This window comes from Mytilus edulis, chromosome 5, assembly GCF_963676685.1.
Source record: "Mytilus edulis chromosome 5, xbMytEdul2.2, whole genome shotgun sequence".
In the NCBI taxonomy this organism is placed as follows: domain Eukaryota; kingdom Metazoa; phylum Mollusca; class Bivalvia; order Mytilida; family Mytilidae; genus Mytilus; species Mytilus edulis.
Genome location: NC_092348.1, coordinates 84,648,740 through 84,665,456, shown reverse-complemented (window position 1 = coordinate 84,665,456; position 16,717 = coordinate 84,648,740). Strand labels below are relative to the sequence as shown.

Genomic DNA, 16,717 nt, shown 5'->3' with positions numbered 1-16,717 from the left:
ACTATCAACAAAAAAACTTAACCTTTACACCAAAATAAAATACAACTAGAGGCTCTTAAGAGCCTGTGTCGCTCACCTTGGTCTATGTGCATATTAAACAAAGACACAGATTGATTCATGAAAAAATTGTGTTTTGGTGATGGTGATGTGTTTGTAGATCTTACTTAACTGAACATTCTTGCTTCTTACAATTATCTCAATTTATAATGAACTTGGCCCATTAGTAAAAGAGGAAAATATTTTGTTAAAATTTACAAAAATTTACAAAATTTACAAAATTATTAGAAATTGACTATAAGGGCAATAACTCCTTAAGGGGTCAACTGACCTTTTTGGTCATGTTGACTTATTTGTGGATCTTTCTTTGCTGAAGATTATTGCGTTTACAGTTTATCTCTATCTATAATAATATTCAAGATAATAACCAAAAATGGTAAAAGTTCCTTCAAATTTCCAATTCAGGAGCAGCAACCCAACAAACAGTTGTCGGATTCATCTGAAAATTTCAGGGCAGATAGATCTTGACTTGCAAAACAATTTATTTACTGTCTGAATTGCTCTAAATGCTTTGGTTTCATAGTTATAAGCCAAAATCTACATTTTACCCCTATGTTCTATTTTTAGCCATGGCGGCCATTTTGATTGGTTGGCTGGGTCACTGTACACATGTTTTAAACTAGATACCTTAATGATGATTAAGGCCAAGTATGGTTAAATTTGGAACAGTAGTTTTAGAGGAGAAGATTTTTGTACAAGATTAGAAAAAATTACAAAAAATTGGTAAAAAATGACCATAAAGGGCAATAACTCCTTGAGGGGTCAACTGACCGTTTTAGACAAAGTACCTTATTTGTAGATCATACTTTGCTGAACATTATTGCTGTTTACAGTTTATCTCTATCTATAATAATATTCAAGATAATAGCCAAACAAGAATGTGTCCTCAGTACACGAATGCCCCCCTCGCACTATCATTTTCCATGTTCAGTGGACCGTGAAATTGGGGTAAAAACTCTAATTTGGCATTAAAATTAGAAAGATCATATCATAGGGGACATGTGTACTAAGTTTGAAGTCGATTGGACTTAAACTTCATCAAAAACTACCTTGACCAAAAACTTTAACCTGAAGCGGGACAGACGGACGAACGAACGGACAGACGGACGGGCGGACGAACGAACGGACAGACGGACGGACGGACGCACAGACCAGAAAACATAATGCCCCTCTACTATCGTAGGTGGGGCATAAAAACGGTATAATTTCCTTAAAATTACTAATTCTGGGGCAGCAATCCAACAACCGGTTGTCCGATTCGTCTAAAAGTTTCAGGGCAGATAGATCTTTACCTGATAAACAATTTATTCAAGTCAGATTTGCTCTAAATGCTTTGGTTTCAGAGTTATAAGCCAAATTCTACATTTTACCCCTATGTTCTATTTTTAGCCATGGCGGCCATCTTGGTTGGTTTGCCGGGTCACATCACACATTTTTTTTAACAAGATACCCCAATGATGGTTGTGGCCAAGTTTGGTTTAATTTGGCCCAGTAGTTTCAGAGGAGAAGATTTCATAAAGACGGACGACGGACGACGGACGCAAAGTGATAAGAAAAGCTCACTTGGCCCTTCGGGCCAGCTGAGCTTAAAATGGAATAAAATACCTCTGTAAATTAATACACAAAAGAAGAAAAATAATTGCATCCTTACCTACGAATTGTGTATTGCTTTCCTTAAAGGTCCAATAGCAAAGATTTAGATACAATTTAAGTTTTTTTGTTTGTGCTTCATAAATCAATCAAAAAATGATTGTTAATTGATAAACGTCCAGTGCCACATATGCTATGCATGTTCAGAATCACTTACAAAAAATGGAAGCATGGACAAAGTTAGCGTTAGTTGCCTTCGACCATGCATGAAGTAGGCTTAGTTCCCAAGTTGTCATGTTTACATAACATGAAAAGGTTTAGTCATACTATCAAGTGTCTGTCATTTATATCGTGTGTAGCGTTATAATGTACAATATGTCTTTAAATCATAATAAATAGGTTGAATATGAAGAAATCAACTAAGAAGAAAAATTTGATAGAAACATCAAATTAAACTAGAGGCTCTCAAGTTTTAATTTTATTCTGTAAGAACAGAGAGGGCCTGAATCTGCATCTAAGCGTATTACCTTCATTACAGTTATATATGTAAAGTCTCTGAATGATTGTATAATAAAAACTATAACACAAATTCCCATACGTTTCGGCCATTACGGCCTTCTAATGGCCGAAACGTATGGGAATTTGTGTTATAGTTTTTATTATATATATGTCTAAGAATATAACTTAAACACACTAATTAATACATTAAAAAGTACTATTAGATGTTAAATAGAAATACGCAATATTTCGCTAAACAAATTAGCTTCATCAGGCGTGTGCATCTCTCAAGGTGAAATCGGATGCATGACAAAAAAAATATTTTTGTAGCTTAATCTATACAAGAGTTGAGAAAAAGTGTAACATATTGATTGATGTTGCATAAAATATGTTTGTAGCTACAACTACATGAAGTTGGAATAAAAGTTTAACACATTTATAGATGTTCGATTAATTGTATGAATTTCTATAAATTAATTTGTATGATTTCAAGATAATTATGGTTTTGATTTGCTTTTAAATCTTTTTTCGTCTCTCTCATTGAGTCCATCAGGTTCAAGAGTTCGTAACTGGTGCATCCAAAATCTCTATCTTTTTTGTCTTCCTTGTGTATCCCAATTTTGATTTTTCTCAATGATTTGAAATGTGACGTTTTCAAAATCATGTTCTGCTCTTAAAAGGTGTCTTGTAATTGGACGGTTCCTTTCTTTTGTATAAAATGACCGATGGTTATTTAGTCGGATGTTAAATGGTGTTTCTGTTTCACCAACATATTTTATTTTGCAAGTTCCACACGTTAGAACATAAATGCAATTTTGCGTTTTGCAATTTGATGTTATAAATATGTTGTATTTTTTCTTTGTGACTGTGCTGACGAATTGGGTTTCGATGTTGGCGACTTTGCAGCACTTACAATTGCCCCTTCCGCATGGTGTATAACCTCCGATTGTTGATATCTCCTGTTTAGATACTTTGGATGTTACTAGAATATCTTTGAGGTTTTTGGGTCTGCGGTAAGCCATAACGGGAGGTGATGGAAAAATATCTTTTAAGGAAGGATCATTTTCAATATATACCTCCCGTTATATATATATAACTCGTCTAAACATCAACCCAACAATGTTAGATCTGTAAATTTGCTTTCGCAAATTTTTGGTTCTTCCCTCGCCGGGATTCGAACCCATGCTACTGTGATATCGTGACACCAAATCGCCTGCACTGCAGCCGTCCCGCTAGACCACACGACCACCTGGGCTCTCATAAAAAGAGCTTTCGCTGGCCGTGTGTTACTTTTCCTCGTCAGTTTTAATCTAACGGCGTACTACAGTACATATATATATATATATATATATATCCAGCCCCGGCGCCGGGGAGGAAGTTACGAATCAAATCTACTCTTACATCGTTAGGTTGATTTTCTAGGAACTACAAAAATAAAGCTTTCAGTGGCCGTGTGTTACCTTTATTTTTGTAGAGCCCAGGTGTTCGTGTGGTCTAGCGGGACGGCTACAGTGCAGGCGATTTGGTGTCACGATATCACAGTAGCATGAGTTCGAATCCCGGCGAGGGAAGAACAAAAAAATTGCGAAAGCAAATTTACAGATCTAACATTGTTGGGTTGATGTTTAGACGAGTTGTATATACATTATGTACACAGCCATGTATCACCATCATTGATGGCGATCCGATGAATACATCTGTTGTAGGGTTGTCACTGACTCAGACGTACTTATGAATATAATTATTTTCTGTGACTGTATCTTACATTAATTTGTAGGATCCTTTACTATAGATAATTTAGCTGATCTGTAACAATAACATATTCATGCCTTATATATCATGTACTGTAGTACGCCGCTAGATTAAAACTGACGTGGAAAGGTAACACATGCCCACCGAAAGCTCTTTTAAAAGAGAGCCCAGGTGGTCGTGTGGTCTAGCGGGACGGCTGCAGTGCAGGCGATTTGGTGTCACGATATCACAGTAGCATGGGTTCGGATCCCGGCGAGGGAAGAACCAAAAATTTGCGAAAGCAAATTTACAGATCTAACATTGTTGGGTTGATGTTTAGACGAGTTGTATATATATATATATATATATAAAACGTCTGAATAGTATTCAACGATTTTCCCTACGAGGACTCTGGATCGTTACGAGTAACGATACATGTACACAATAAATAAATTATATAAACGCCTAAAAAAGTTTACACAACAACTCCAAATACAAAAAAAAGGTAACTATAAATGTAATTATTTAGAAATATTTCGGATAACAGATATCCTTCGTCAGTCAGATTCTGATGTTAAATGAATCATCTTTAAGTCTTCTTAGGTTAAACTTTTACTAAATCTTGAAATTTATACAATAAAAAAGTCAAACCGACGAGGGCTCTGGATCGTTACGAGTAACGATACATGTACACAATAAATAAATTATATAAACGCCTAAAAAAGTGTACACAACAACTCCAAATACAAAAAAGGTAACTATACATGTAATTATTTAGAAATATTTCGGATAATAGATATCCTTCGTCAGTCAGATTCTGATGTTAAATGAATCATCTTTAAGTCTTCTTAGATTAAACTTTTACTAAATCTTGAAATTATACAGTAAAAAAGTCAAACCGAACATCAGTTAAGACGCTTGCATCATTCTAAAAATTTGTTAAACATGACATAGGTTATATGGCTTATTACAACAGAGAACTCACATATATATGCTTAAAATACAAAAATTAATGTGCGATTTGAACCAGCACAATTCTAAAACTTTATCGGGAACGACAATTATGATGGTATAACATGTATAAGCATGATAACATCTGTAAAATTACCAAATAGACAGCACTGAACGATCTAAATTTTAAAATATTTGAAATTGACAGAGTAAAGTAGCTGTAACAGAGTCTGAATATTTAAACATCGCGAACAAACGGCCGTTAAAATGTAATAATAATTTTTGTCTAAGTATAACTAGAAGAACGTGGCTTGGTACTTATACATCCCTCAAAAAATTAAGCAATTTAAATTGGTATCTTCAACAAATTTATTTAATAAATGAAAAAGGTCAATAAAAAGAAACAGAGACTGTAATAATAAGTAATATAACCTAAATTTGAAGCACTACACGGAGTCGAACTACATCTTTTCATTTATCCCATTTTGTGCCAAAGTTATTAATTTTCTTATCCAAAATCTTTCCCGAGCAAGTCTATCCTCCTTAGACCAAGCAGAGTTGTGGTCAATGATTTTAATAGTCAGTCGATTGAGGTCTGCCTTAGTGTGGCCAGGGGATCTCAAATGTCGACTGAGAGGGAGGTCTGGCTTGCATTGGTAGTTGCTACGATGGCCGTTCATTCGTTTGTGAAACGGCTGTTCTGACTCGCCAACATACTGTTTACCACATTTACACTGTAAGAGATACACAACATTTGAAGTCTTGCAATTAACATTGCAAAATATGGTGTATTCTGTGCCAGTGGAGTGACTGTTAAAATTCTGGGTATCCAGTATTTGTTTGCAAGTCAGACATCGTTTGTTTCCGCAACCCTTGCAAGAGCCCATAGATGAAGAGCCTGCTTGAGAGGATAAATCAGCTCTCACCAGCAAGTCTTTAAGGCTTTTGGGCCTACGGAAAGCCAGGACAGGTGGCTCGGGAAAGATCTTGGATAGTTTAGAATGTTTTTCGATCTCTTTCCAATTTTCGCGGATTAGGTGAGATAAGATGTCAAATTTTGGATGGTAAGTCAACATATATATAATATATATGTGTGGGGGGGGGGTGTATATTTCAGAAAGTTATATATTGAGGATCCTTTTTTTCCTGATTTTGTAAGATTGCATTTTAAAATTGTGCTCAAGGCACAATGGCCACTTGTTTCATTTTAATGAGAAAAAAAAACATGAAAAATTTTATGATCATTGCACTGTATCTATAGAAATCATGCATGAATTCCTTTTTAACATTTTCAGTTCTAAACTAATTCAATTAATGTTAGTAATCTCATATGTTTTTATTAAATCTAAGTAACTACTTTAGACCTTATCATGATACAAAACGGTGCAATGTAATTGCAATTGAGAATGCAAATGCGAACTTGTCAAAGAGACAACCGCCCGGCCAAAGAGCAGAAAACAGGCAAAGGCCACCAATGGGTGTGAAACACAGCGAGAAAATCCCGCACCCAGAAGCACGCTTCAGCTAGCCTTTAAACAAAGATGTGTCCTGGTTCAGTGACATTATCATCACTATAAACTCCAAAACACATAAATGAACTAAAATTTAAAAATATATGACTAACGAAGTCCAGAGTCGTCTGACTAGGGACAGGCGCAAACTGCGGCAGGGTTAAACATGATCCGTGGGATGTCTACACCCTAAACCTCTAGCCAAGATAGCATAAACCAAAACACAGCAAAATGCACAGTAAAACTCAGTTTTATAGAAGTCAGAATCCGATGTCTAAATAATATATGTTTTCTAATTGTGAAAATGAAGTAAATCGTATATTCTTTCAAGTCGGAATCAATAATTTGGTGTATAAGAATTTAAAGTCAACAACATTTTACTTCAAGCGAATGATCTTTTAAACGCAAATGCCACCTCTTCGTGTAATCTGGATTTCGGAAAGCGTGTTATTCAGGCTTATTTCATTCCTTTTTGGATGTTTGTGCTTTTGTATATTATTTTATTCTAGCCGATTTAATGCAAAAGCATAGTCCTCATAGTATCAAACGTTTTAACTTTCATTCAATTCTTTTTTATTTAGTGTTTCAATAAGATATCTTTCCACAAGCTGATCAATATTCTTCGAGGCAGTTTATGACTCATTTATAGCAATTCTATTTCACAAGTTGTTCGTAAACAATGGGATAATAAAGGCAACATTAGTATACCACTGTTCAATCATATCCCTCACATATGCATGTTTTTCATTTATTCTTTAGAACTAAAAAAAAATCAAACAGTTTCATTGTTTTAAAGCACTTTACAGTATTCGAAACCTAGATAAAGGCTATTTATTTTTGTTTAAACTTAATTCAATCTTTCTGTGATTTATCTAAAAGGAGTATGTTCGATAAAGCCCTAAATTTGTCCATATTTCCAGCTACAATTTCAAATTAGAATTCATTGCAAAATATGACCCGAGCCGTTCTTGCTCCTTTGCTTTATATAGATAGACATAATTATCATTTAATTACCTTGTATTATATACCAGTTAGTTAGAATCAGCAGTGAAAGCAAATACTTCATGTCTAGTCAATAACTGAAATACACAATAAACTATTATTAAGAGATAACATAACCAGGTGTATTGAACCACTGCTTTTCACCCAACCCCACCCCATAACATTTAATGTGTATATCTGTATATACCATTAATTAAGTGTTGGTGTGACGCATATATAACACGGAAACGAAATTATTAATTCTTATTCATATTTCGCCTTCGGTCTCAAGTAATGAATTAGCTTTACTTCTCTATGAGGGGTGAAGCTTACATATAATATCTCTGTTTAAAGAAACAAACTATAATCACCTATAGCTGGCCAGTGACCTTGACCCTAGTATATAAGCACCTGTTCCATAATAACTTGTCATTATTTTTCTAGAGGGTTTGAAGTGAACACTTCACATAAGTTCTTTTTAGTTATTTTATTTTTATCTTAAATTTGGCAGAAAGTTATTAAAGTTACATTAACTTGTCTACGATGTACGACAAGTTCTAATGTTATGTTGTTATTTACAGATAATAATTCCTCAATTGTCTACGATGTATGACAATTGATGATGGAAATGAATTTAAAAATTTCTTGTCTACGATGTATGACAAGTATTCATGGAAATTAATTAAATATTTTATTGTCTACGATGTATGACAATTTTATATTTTCATTAAGTTTTTGCATTAGTACGATGTACGGCACATGTGTTACTTAATTCATACTCCTGTTTGTTAAACAGGTAGATATTTAAAAGTATTTCTATTCACCTGAAGGTCGTGAGTACTTTTCACAATTTACACGTGTTTTACCTGCACAGGTACACATTTTTGTATTACAATGGCTGAATTTGTTTATGCAAATGTATTGTTTTTGCAAGATGTTTAGAATGATGTTTACACTTACAAGGGTGATGGTTATGATTTTCATCACCTCTGGAATGTTTTAGAAATTAAAGATGATAAATTTATAGGAATACAAGAGGTATTTTGAATAAATCCTCTTCTTAAACAGTTATAAAACCTAGTAGTTTTATAATAGATCATAATGGCATGGCAATTGGAAATAATTGACAAAGCAACAGAACCTGTAAAAACTTGTGGAAAAATCATTTTATGTTACCTTTATGACTGAATTTTACTGTTTAACCTTTATTTTATAGACCTTTTCTATAAAACGAAAACAAGTTTAACGAATAAAAAAAGTATCAGAAATTGTATCTTCACATATTCCACGTTTGTCACTCGAATATATGTTAGCACTGCAAAATATAGCTTTAATATTTCATGTTCACATTACCGACTTTTGAATCCGGTACAAGTGTTTTCTTTCGACAGGATACCTTCTTGGCTGATATATGACGGTATTATTCTATCCATTCAATTAACAACAGCTTAAAGAAGTAAAAATCTAAATTTCACTCGGTGCTCTCGGGACAAGAATTTCATATCAGCAAAGTAAATAAACGTTGTCGAAAAAAAATATTGTCCGGATTCAAAAGTCGGTAATATCAATACAAAATGAACTAAGCTACATTTGATAACTTAACTATAATTAAAAATACTGTTACATTGAACACTAATTGGCGGAATAAAAGATCGATTTGTGACCTGGTTTATTACGAACGTAACAATAATATCTGAGTCTACGCTTACTCAAATATTAGTGTAACGTTCATAATTAATCAAGTCCCAATCCGATCTTGCATTCCGGCAATTATTGTTCAACGTAACTGTAGCCACTTCGAATGAACTATTGGTTATTTTCCGTTGTAATACATAACCGGTTGACTCATTTCACTAGATACCAGGAAACACACGAAGGAAATTAAGCAATGTATGTTTTGCAGAAATATTTAAAAAAAATTACACCTATAATAAAAGTATGTTAAAAGGAGTACTGGAATATAGATACATAGTAACGCTCAGGCGCCCCATACATACTATTTATAGAAAAGAAAATGCGTTAAGATATTGCATTTGATCTCAGGTTATTTAGCATTTGTTTTACTAAATGCTCGTTGTAATAGTTGTCAAATAGAAATCAGCAACCGGTGCCTTTGTCCAATAGTAACCGTAGTCTAGCATTTTGTCGAAAAACTTGTGTAAACGTAAATTGAATAGGAAAAATGTATATTTCATGTGTTGAAAATGTGTTTTTGCACTAAACTAAGTATAAATCATGAGTATGTTACCGTTTTTTGACAATAATGGCAATAATTAGACGATAAATTCGTTCACTCCTACGTTCCCAATTGAATATCTAGATTGTTTTATTTATTATTTGGAAAAGTAATTCATATAAAATATCAAACTGAACTGAAATCGTTAGACAAATATGTCTTATATTCCGTGAAGACGATATCATACAAGATCAAAGTTTTTTTAATACATAATATTGATGAAATTCAAACACTTACCATGTTTACTCGTGGGTTTTTTCGGATAGCAACCGTAAAAGTTTCGGATAGCAACAGTGGACGCGTTTTTTTTCCGAATAGCAACCGTCAACGTACTACACCGTGAAAAAGTAAGTTTTAAAATCTAGTGTTACTTGTATAACTTCAAAATCTACTTGATTTGTGATTGTTTCTAACGAAAGTGCTGTTGAGATTTAGATAGGCATGTATATTGATACATTTACTATTTATTATTAATGTATTAAAGAACCTGTATGAATCATGAGGTTTGAGACAGTTTCACTGCCTTCAACTCTAGCAGAGTTTGTAGAGAAACCTGCTGCTATATTTGAATTTTTGCCATTAGAGGCTTACTTTAATGAAGATTTAGTTCTAAATTTTGATCTTATCTACTGAAATGATACGGTGTATGTACCTCCTTTTGGAGTATGTGCCATGGCTGATGATAGTCCAGCTGGAGTTGAATTTGATACGTCTTTTGATCCTGATCCTGCATTAAGGTTTTCAGAAGCCTTTAAGGCTTCTTTTAGTGAGATTAATGGTCCATTATCTCTTCCTGTTTGTTGAACAGTTTAATCATGATTTTGATAAAATCAGGAATATATAAAGTTCATAGAGGAAATACTATCACACTGAGAACTGTGACAATCCTAGTGTGTCTAGGATAATTAAAAAATCGAAATGGCAATGCCTAGACAGGCCCACTCTGTGGTTTCAAAGATGCAGGAAACCCAGAGATACTTTATTAAGGGGTTGATCATCACCCCTATTGTTGAGTTGGCTATTTCTTGTTGTAAGAATGAGCCATTGGATCTTGATAATACAAGGATTTTATTGTTAAATTATATTTGTTTGTTTTACCATGGTTTTCTGGTTAAACCCATAGGAGATGCTCAGAAATATTTAGATGATAAAACTTATTTGTAATTCTGTTGTGATAGTTGCTTTATCACATTTCTAGTTATGATTGCAAAAAGCAAACTTAGTGTATCCAGTATTTGTTTGCAAGTCAGACATCGTTTGTTTCCGCAACCCTTGCAAGAGCCCATAGATGAAGAGCCTGCTTGAGAGGATAAATCAGCTCTCACCAGCAAGTCTTTAAGGCTTTTGGGCCTACGGAAAGCCAGGACAGGTGGCTCGGGAAAGATCTTGGATAGTTTAGAATGTTTTTCGATCTCTTTCCAATTTTCGCGGATTAGGTGAGATAAGATGTCAAATTTTGGATGGTAAGTCAACATATATATAATATATATGTGTGGGGGGGGGGTGGGGGGTGTATATTTCAGAAAGTTATATATTGAGGATCCTTTTTTTCCTGATTTTGTAAGATTGCATTTTAAAATTGTGCTCAAGGCACAATGGCCACTTGTTTCATTTTAATGAGAAAAAAAAACATGAAAAATTTTATGATCATTGCACTGTATCTATAGAAATCATGCATGAATTCCTTTTTAACATTTTCAGTTCTAAACTAATTCAATTAATGTTAGTAATCTCATATGTTTTTATTAAATCTAAGTAACTACTTTAGACCTTATCATGATACAAAACGGTGCAATGTAATTGCAATTGAGAATGCAAATGCGAACTTGTCAAAGAGACAACCGCCCGGCCAAAGAGCAGAAAACAGGCAAAGGCCACCAATGGGTGTGAAACACAGCGAGAAAATCCCGCACCCAGAAGCACGCTTCAGCTAGCCTTTAAACAAAGATGTGTCCTGGTTCAGTGACATTATCATCACTATAAACTCCAAAACACATAAATGAACTAAAATTTAAAAATATATGACTAACGAAGTCCAGAGTCGTCTGACTAGGGACAGGCGCAAACTGCGGCAGGGTTAAACATGATCCGTGGGATGTCTACACCCTAAACCTCTAGCCAAGATAGCATAAACCAAAACACAGCAAAATGCACAGTAAAACTCAGTTTTATAGAAGTCAGAATCCGATGTCTAAATAATATATGTTTTCTAATTGTGAAAATGAAGTAAATCGTATATTCTTTCAAGTCGGAATCAATAATTTGGTGTATAAGAATTTAAAGTCAACAACATTTTACTTCAAGCGAATGATCTTTTAAACGCAAATGCCACCTCTTCGTGTAATCTGGATTTCGGAAAGCGTGTTATTCAGGCTTATTTCATTCCTTTTTGGATGTTTGTGCTTTTGTATATTATTTTATTCTAGCCGATTTAATGCAAAAGCATAGTCCTCATAGTATCAAACGTTTTAACTTTCATTCAATTCTTTTTTATTTAGTGTTTCAATAAGATATCTTTCCACAAGCTGATCAATATTCTTCGAGGCAGTTTATGACTCATTTATAGCAATTCTATTTCACAAGTTGTTCGTAAACAATGGGATAATAAAGGCAACATTAGTATACCACTGTTCAATCATATCCCTCACATATGCATGTTTTTCATTTATTCTTTAGAACTAAAAAAAAAATCAAACAGTTTCATTGTTTTAAAGCACTTTACAGTATTCGAAACCTAGATAAAGGCTATTTATTTTTGTTTAAACTTAATTCAATCTTTCTGTGATTTATCTAAAAGGAGTATGTTCGATAAAGCCCTAAATTTGTCCATATTTCCAGCTACAATTTCAAATTAGAATTCATTGCAAAATATGACCCGAGCCGTTCTTGCTCCTTTGCTTTATATAGATAGACATAATTATCATTTAATTACCTTGTATTATATACCAGTTAGTTAGAATCAGCAGTGAAAGCAAATACTTCATGTCTAGTCAATAACTGAAATACACAATAAACTATTATTAAGAGATAACATAACCAGGTGTATTGAACCACTGCTTTTCACCCAACCCCACCCCATAACATTTAATGTGTATATCTGTATATATCATTAATTAAGTGTTGGTGTGACGCATATATAACACGGAAACGAAATTATTAATTCTTATTCATATTTCGCCTTCGGTCTCAAGTAATGAATTAGCTTTACTTCTCTATGAGGGGTGAAGCTTACATATAATATCTCTGTTTAAAGAAACAAACTATAATCACCTATAGCTGGCCAGTGACCTTGACCCTAGTATATAAGCACCTGTTCCATAATAACTTGTCATTATTTTTCTAGAGGGTTTGAAGTGAACACTTCACATAAGTTCTTTTTAGTTATTTTATTTTTATCTTAAATTTGGCAGAAAGTTATTAAAGTTACATTAACTTGTCTACGATGTACGACAAGTTCTAATGTTATGTTGTTATTTACAGATAATAATTCCTCAATTGTCTACGATGTATGACAATTGATGATGGAAATGAATTTAAAAATTTCTTGTCTACGATGTATGACAAGTATTCATGGAAATTAATTAAATATTTTATTGTCTACGATGTATGACAATTTTATATTTTCATTAAGTTTTTGCATTAGTACGATGTACGGCACATGTGTTACTTAATTCATACTCCTGTTTGTTAAACAGGTAGATATTTAAAAGTATTTCTATTCACCTGAAGGTCGTGAGTACTTTTCACAATTTACACGTGTTTTACCTGCACAGGTACACATTTTTGTATTACAATGGCTGAATTTGTTTATGCAAATGTATTGTTTTTGCAAGATGTTTAGAATGATGTTTACACTTACAAGGGTGATGGTTATGATTTTCATCACCTCTGGAATGTTTTAGAAATTAAAGATGATAAATTTATAGGAATACAAGAGGTATTTTGAATAAATCCTCTTCTTAAACAGTTATAAAACCTAGTAGTTTTATAATAGATCATAATGGCATGGCAATTGGAAATAATTGACAAAGCAACAGAACCTGTAAAAACTTGTGGAAAAATCATTTTATGTTACCTTTATGACTGAATTTTACTGTTTAACCTTTATTTTATAGACCTTTTCTATAAAACGAAAACAAGTTTAACGAATAAAAAAAGTATCAGAAATTGTATCTTCACATATTCCACGTTTGTCACTCGAATATATGTTAGCACTGCAAAATATAGCTTTAATATTTCATGTTCACATTACCGACTTTTGAATCCGGTACAAGTGTTTTCTTTCGACAGGATACCTTCTTGGCTGATATATGACGGTATTATTCTATCCATTCAATTAACAACAGCTTAAAGAAGTAAAAATCTAAATTTCACTCGGTGCTCTCGGGACAAGAATTTCATATCAGCAAAGTAAATAAACGTTGTCGAAAAAAAATATTGTCCGGATTCAAAAGTCGGTAATATCAATACAAAATGAACTAAGCTACATTTGATAACTTAACTATAATTAAAAATACTGTTACATTGAACACTAATTGGCGGAATAAAAGATCGATTTGTGACCTGGTTTATTACGAACGTAACAATAATATCTGAGTCTACGCTTACTCAAATATTAGTGTAACGTTCATAATTAATCAAGTCCCAATCCGATCTTGCATTCCGGCAATTATTGTTCAACGTAACTGTAGCCACTTCGAATGAACTATTGGTTATTTTCCGTTGTAATACATAACCGGTTGACTCATTTCACTAGATACCAGGAAACACACGAAGGAAATTAAGCAATGTATGTTTTGCAGAAATATTTAAAAAAAATTACACCTATAATAAAAGTATGTTAAAAGGAGTACTGGAATATAGATACATAGTAATGCTCAGGCGCCCCATACATACTATTTATAGAAAAGAAAATGCGTTAAGATATTGCATTTGATCTCAGGTTATTTAGCATTTGTTTTACTAAATGCTCGTTGTAATAGTTGTCAAATAGAAATCAGCAACCGGTGCCTTTGTCCAATAGTAACCGTAGTCTAGCATTTTGTCGAAAAACTTGTGTAAACGTAAATTGAATAGGAAAAATGTATATTTCATGTGTTGAAAATGTGTTTTTGCACTAAACTAAGTATAAATCATGAGTATGTTACCGTTTTTTGACAATAATGGCAATAATTAGACGATAAATTCGTTCACTCCTACGTTCCCAATTGAATATCTAGATTGTTTTATTTATTATTTGGAAAAGTAATTCATATAAAATATCAAACTGAACTGAAATCGTTAGACAAATATGTCTTATATTCCGTGAAGACGATATCATACAAGATCAAAGTTTTTTTAATACATAATATTGATGAAATTCAAACACTTACCATGTTTACTCGTGGGTTTTTTCGGATAGCAACCGTAAAAGTTTCGGATAGCAACAGTGGACGCGTTTTTTTTCCGAATAGCAACCGTCAACGTACTACACCGTGAAAAAAGTAAGTTTTAAAATCTAGTGTTACTTGTATAACTTCAAAATCTACTTGATTTGTGATTGTTTCTAACGAAAGTGCTGTTGAGATTTAGATAGGCATGTATATTGATACATTTACTATTTATTATTAATGTATTAAAGAACCTGTATGAATCATGAGGTTTGAGACAGTTTCACTGCCTTCAACTCTAGCAGAGTTTGTAGAGAAACCTGCTGCTATATTTGAATTTTTGCCATTAGAGGCTTACTTTAATGAAGATTTAGTTCTAAATTTTGATCTTATCTACTGAAATGATACGGTGTATGTACCTCCTTTTGGAGTATGTGCCATGGCTGATGATAGTCCAGCTGGAGTTGAATTTGATACGTCTTTTGATCCTGATCCTGCATTAAGGTTTTCAGAAGCCTTTAAGGCTTCTTTTAGTGAGATTAATGGTCCATTATCTCTTCCTGTTTGTTGAACAGTTTAATCATGATTTTGATAAAATCAGGAATATATAAAGTTCATAGAGGAAATACTATCACACTGAGAACTGTGACAATCCTAGTGTGTCTAGGATAATTAAAAAATCGAAATGGCAATGCCTAGACAGGCCCACTCTGTGGTTTCAAAGATGCAGGAAACCCAGAGATACTTTATTAAGGGGTTGATCATCACCCCTATTGTTGAGTTGGCTATTTCTTGTTGTAAGAATGAGCCATTGGATCTTGATAATACAAGGATTTTATTGTAAAATTATATTTGTTTGTTTTACCATGGTTTTCTGGTTAAACCCATAGGAGATGCTCAGAAATATTTAGATGATAAAACTTATTTGTAATTCTGTTGTGATAGTTGCTTTATCACATTTCTAGTTATGATTGCAAAAAGCAAACTTAGTGTTTATACAAAGGTTCTAAAGCAAATTATAGTTTCCTTGGAAAAGGTTCCAGGTCTAGCAATTAATTTACTCCCAGCTGTTATGGGAAAGGCATTATCAGTTTTTTAACTGCAGAGGCTCTGTTGGTCAACAGGGCGACTATACTAGTAGGCAATTCCCTTCATTGAGAGGGAGAGGTTTCCAAAAAGGGAACAGAGAATCTCGAAGAGGTCACATTTCTCAACCAGTTGCTATATATACAGTAGATAACTTAAATTTTATGATTTGGAAAATGTTACTTATGATCTATTGATATAAGATTTATTAAGAAATGGTTATAAAATTATTTTTAATGATGTACCACAAGGTTTATCCTTTTTGAATTAAATACATTTCACCTTTCATAAGGATGAATTAATTTCAGAAGTCCAAAAATTGATAGCTAAGAGAGCTATTTAAAAGGTTGATCGATCAATGGAAAATCAGTTTATTTCCTATATTTTCTTGGTTCCTAAGAAAGATTGGTCTTCAAGGCCTGTATCTATTTAAAAAATTAAAACAAACTTAGTTTGTGGCTTATCAGCATCTGGAGCAGGACCATTTATCTTTTGTTTAGATGTAATTCTTTAGGATAATTATCTATATATATATATATATATATATATAGATAGAGCTAACATCTATAGATCTCACAGATGCATATTTAAGCATCATTTATGTTTATATCACAATTTCCTGATTTATGTGGAAAAGACATTGATATGATATTTATGTTTTTTGTTTTGGATTGGCTTCTGCATCAAGAGTTTTTACTAAGGTTTTA

The 16,717-nt window shown here is 33.1% G+C and overlaps 2 protein-coding genes across 2 annotated transcripts in view; both read right to left on the bottom strand.

The window, feature by feature from the left end:
- Positions 1–16,717, bottom strand: part of LOC139525513 (dynein regulatory complex protein 12-like) — a 195,911-nt gene that overhangs the window by 156,745 nt on the left and 22,449 nt on the right. The window lies entirely within an intron of this gene.
- LOC139525281 (uncharacterized) overlaps positions 1–16,717 on the bottom strand; it is an 80,993-nt gene that overhangs the window by 63,729 nt on the left and 547 nt on the right. Inside the window, exons 2-3 of the mRNA XM_071320483.1 lie at positions 15,344–15,484; positions 10,208–10,348 (exon numbers count right to left, since the gene is read on the bottom strand). Coding sequence (XP_071176584.1) covers positions 10,208–10,348; positions 15,344–15,484 — 282 coding nt within the window. The remainder of the gene's footprint in view (positions 1–10,207; positions 10,349–15,343; positions 15,485–16,717) is intronic.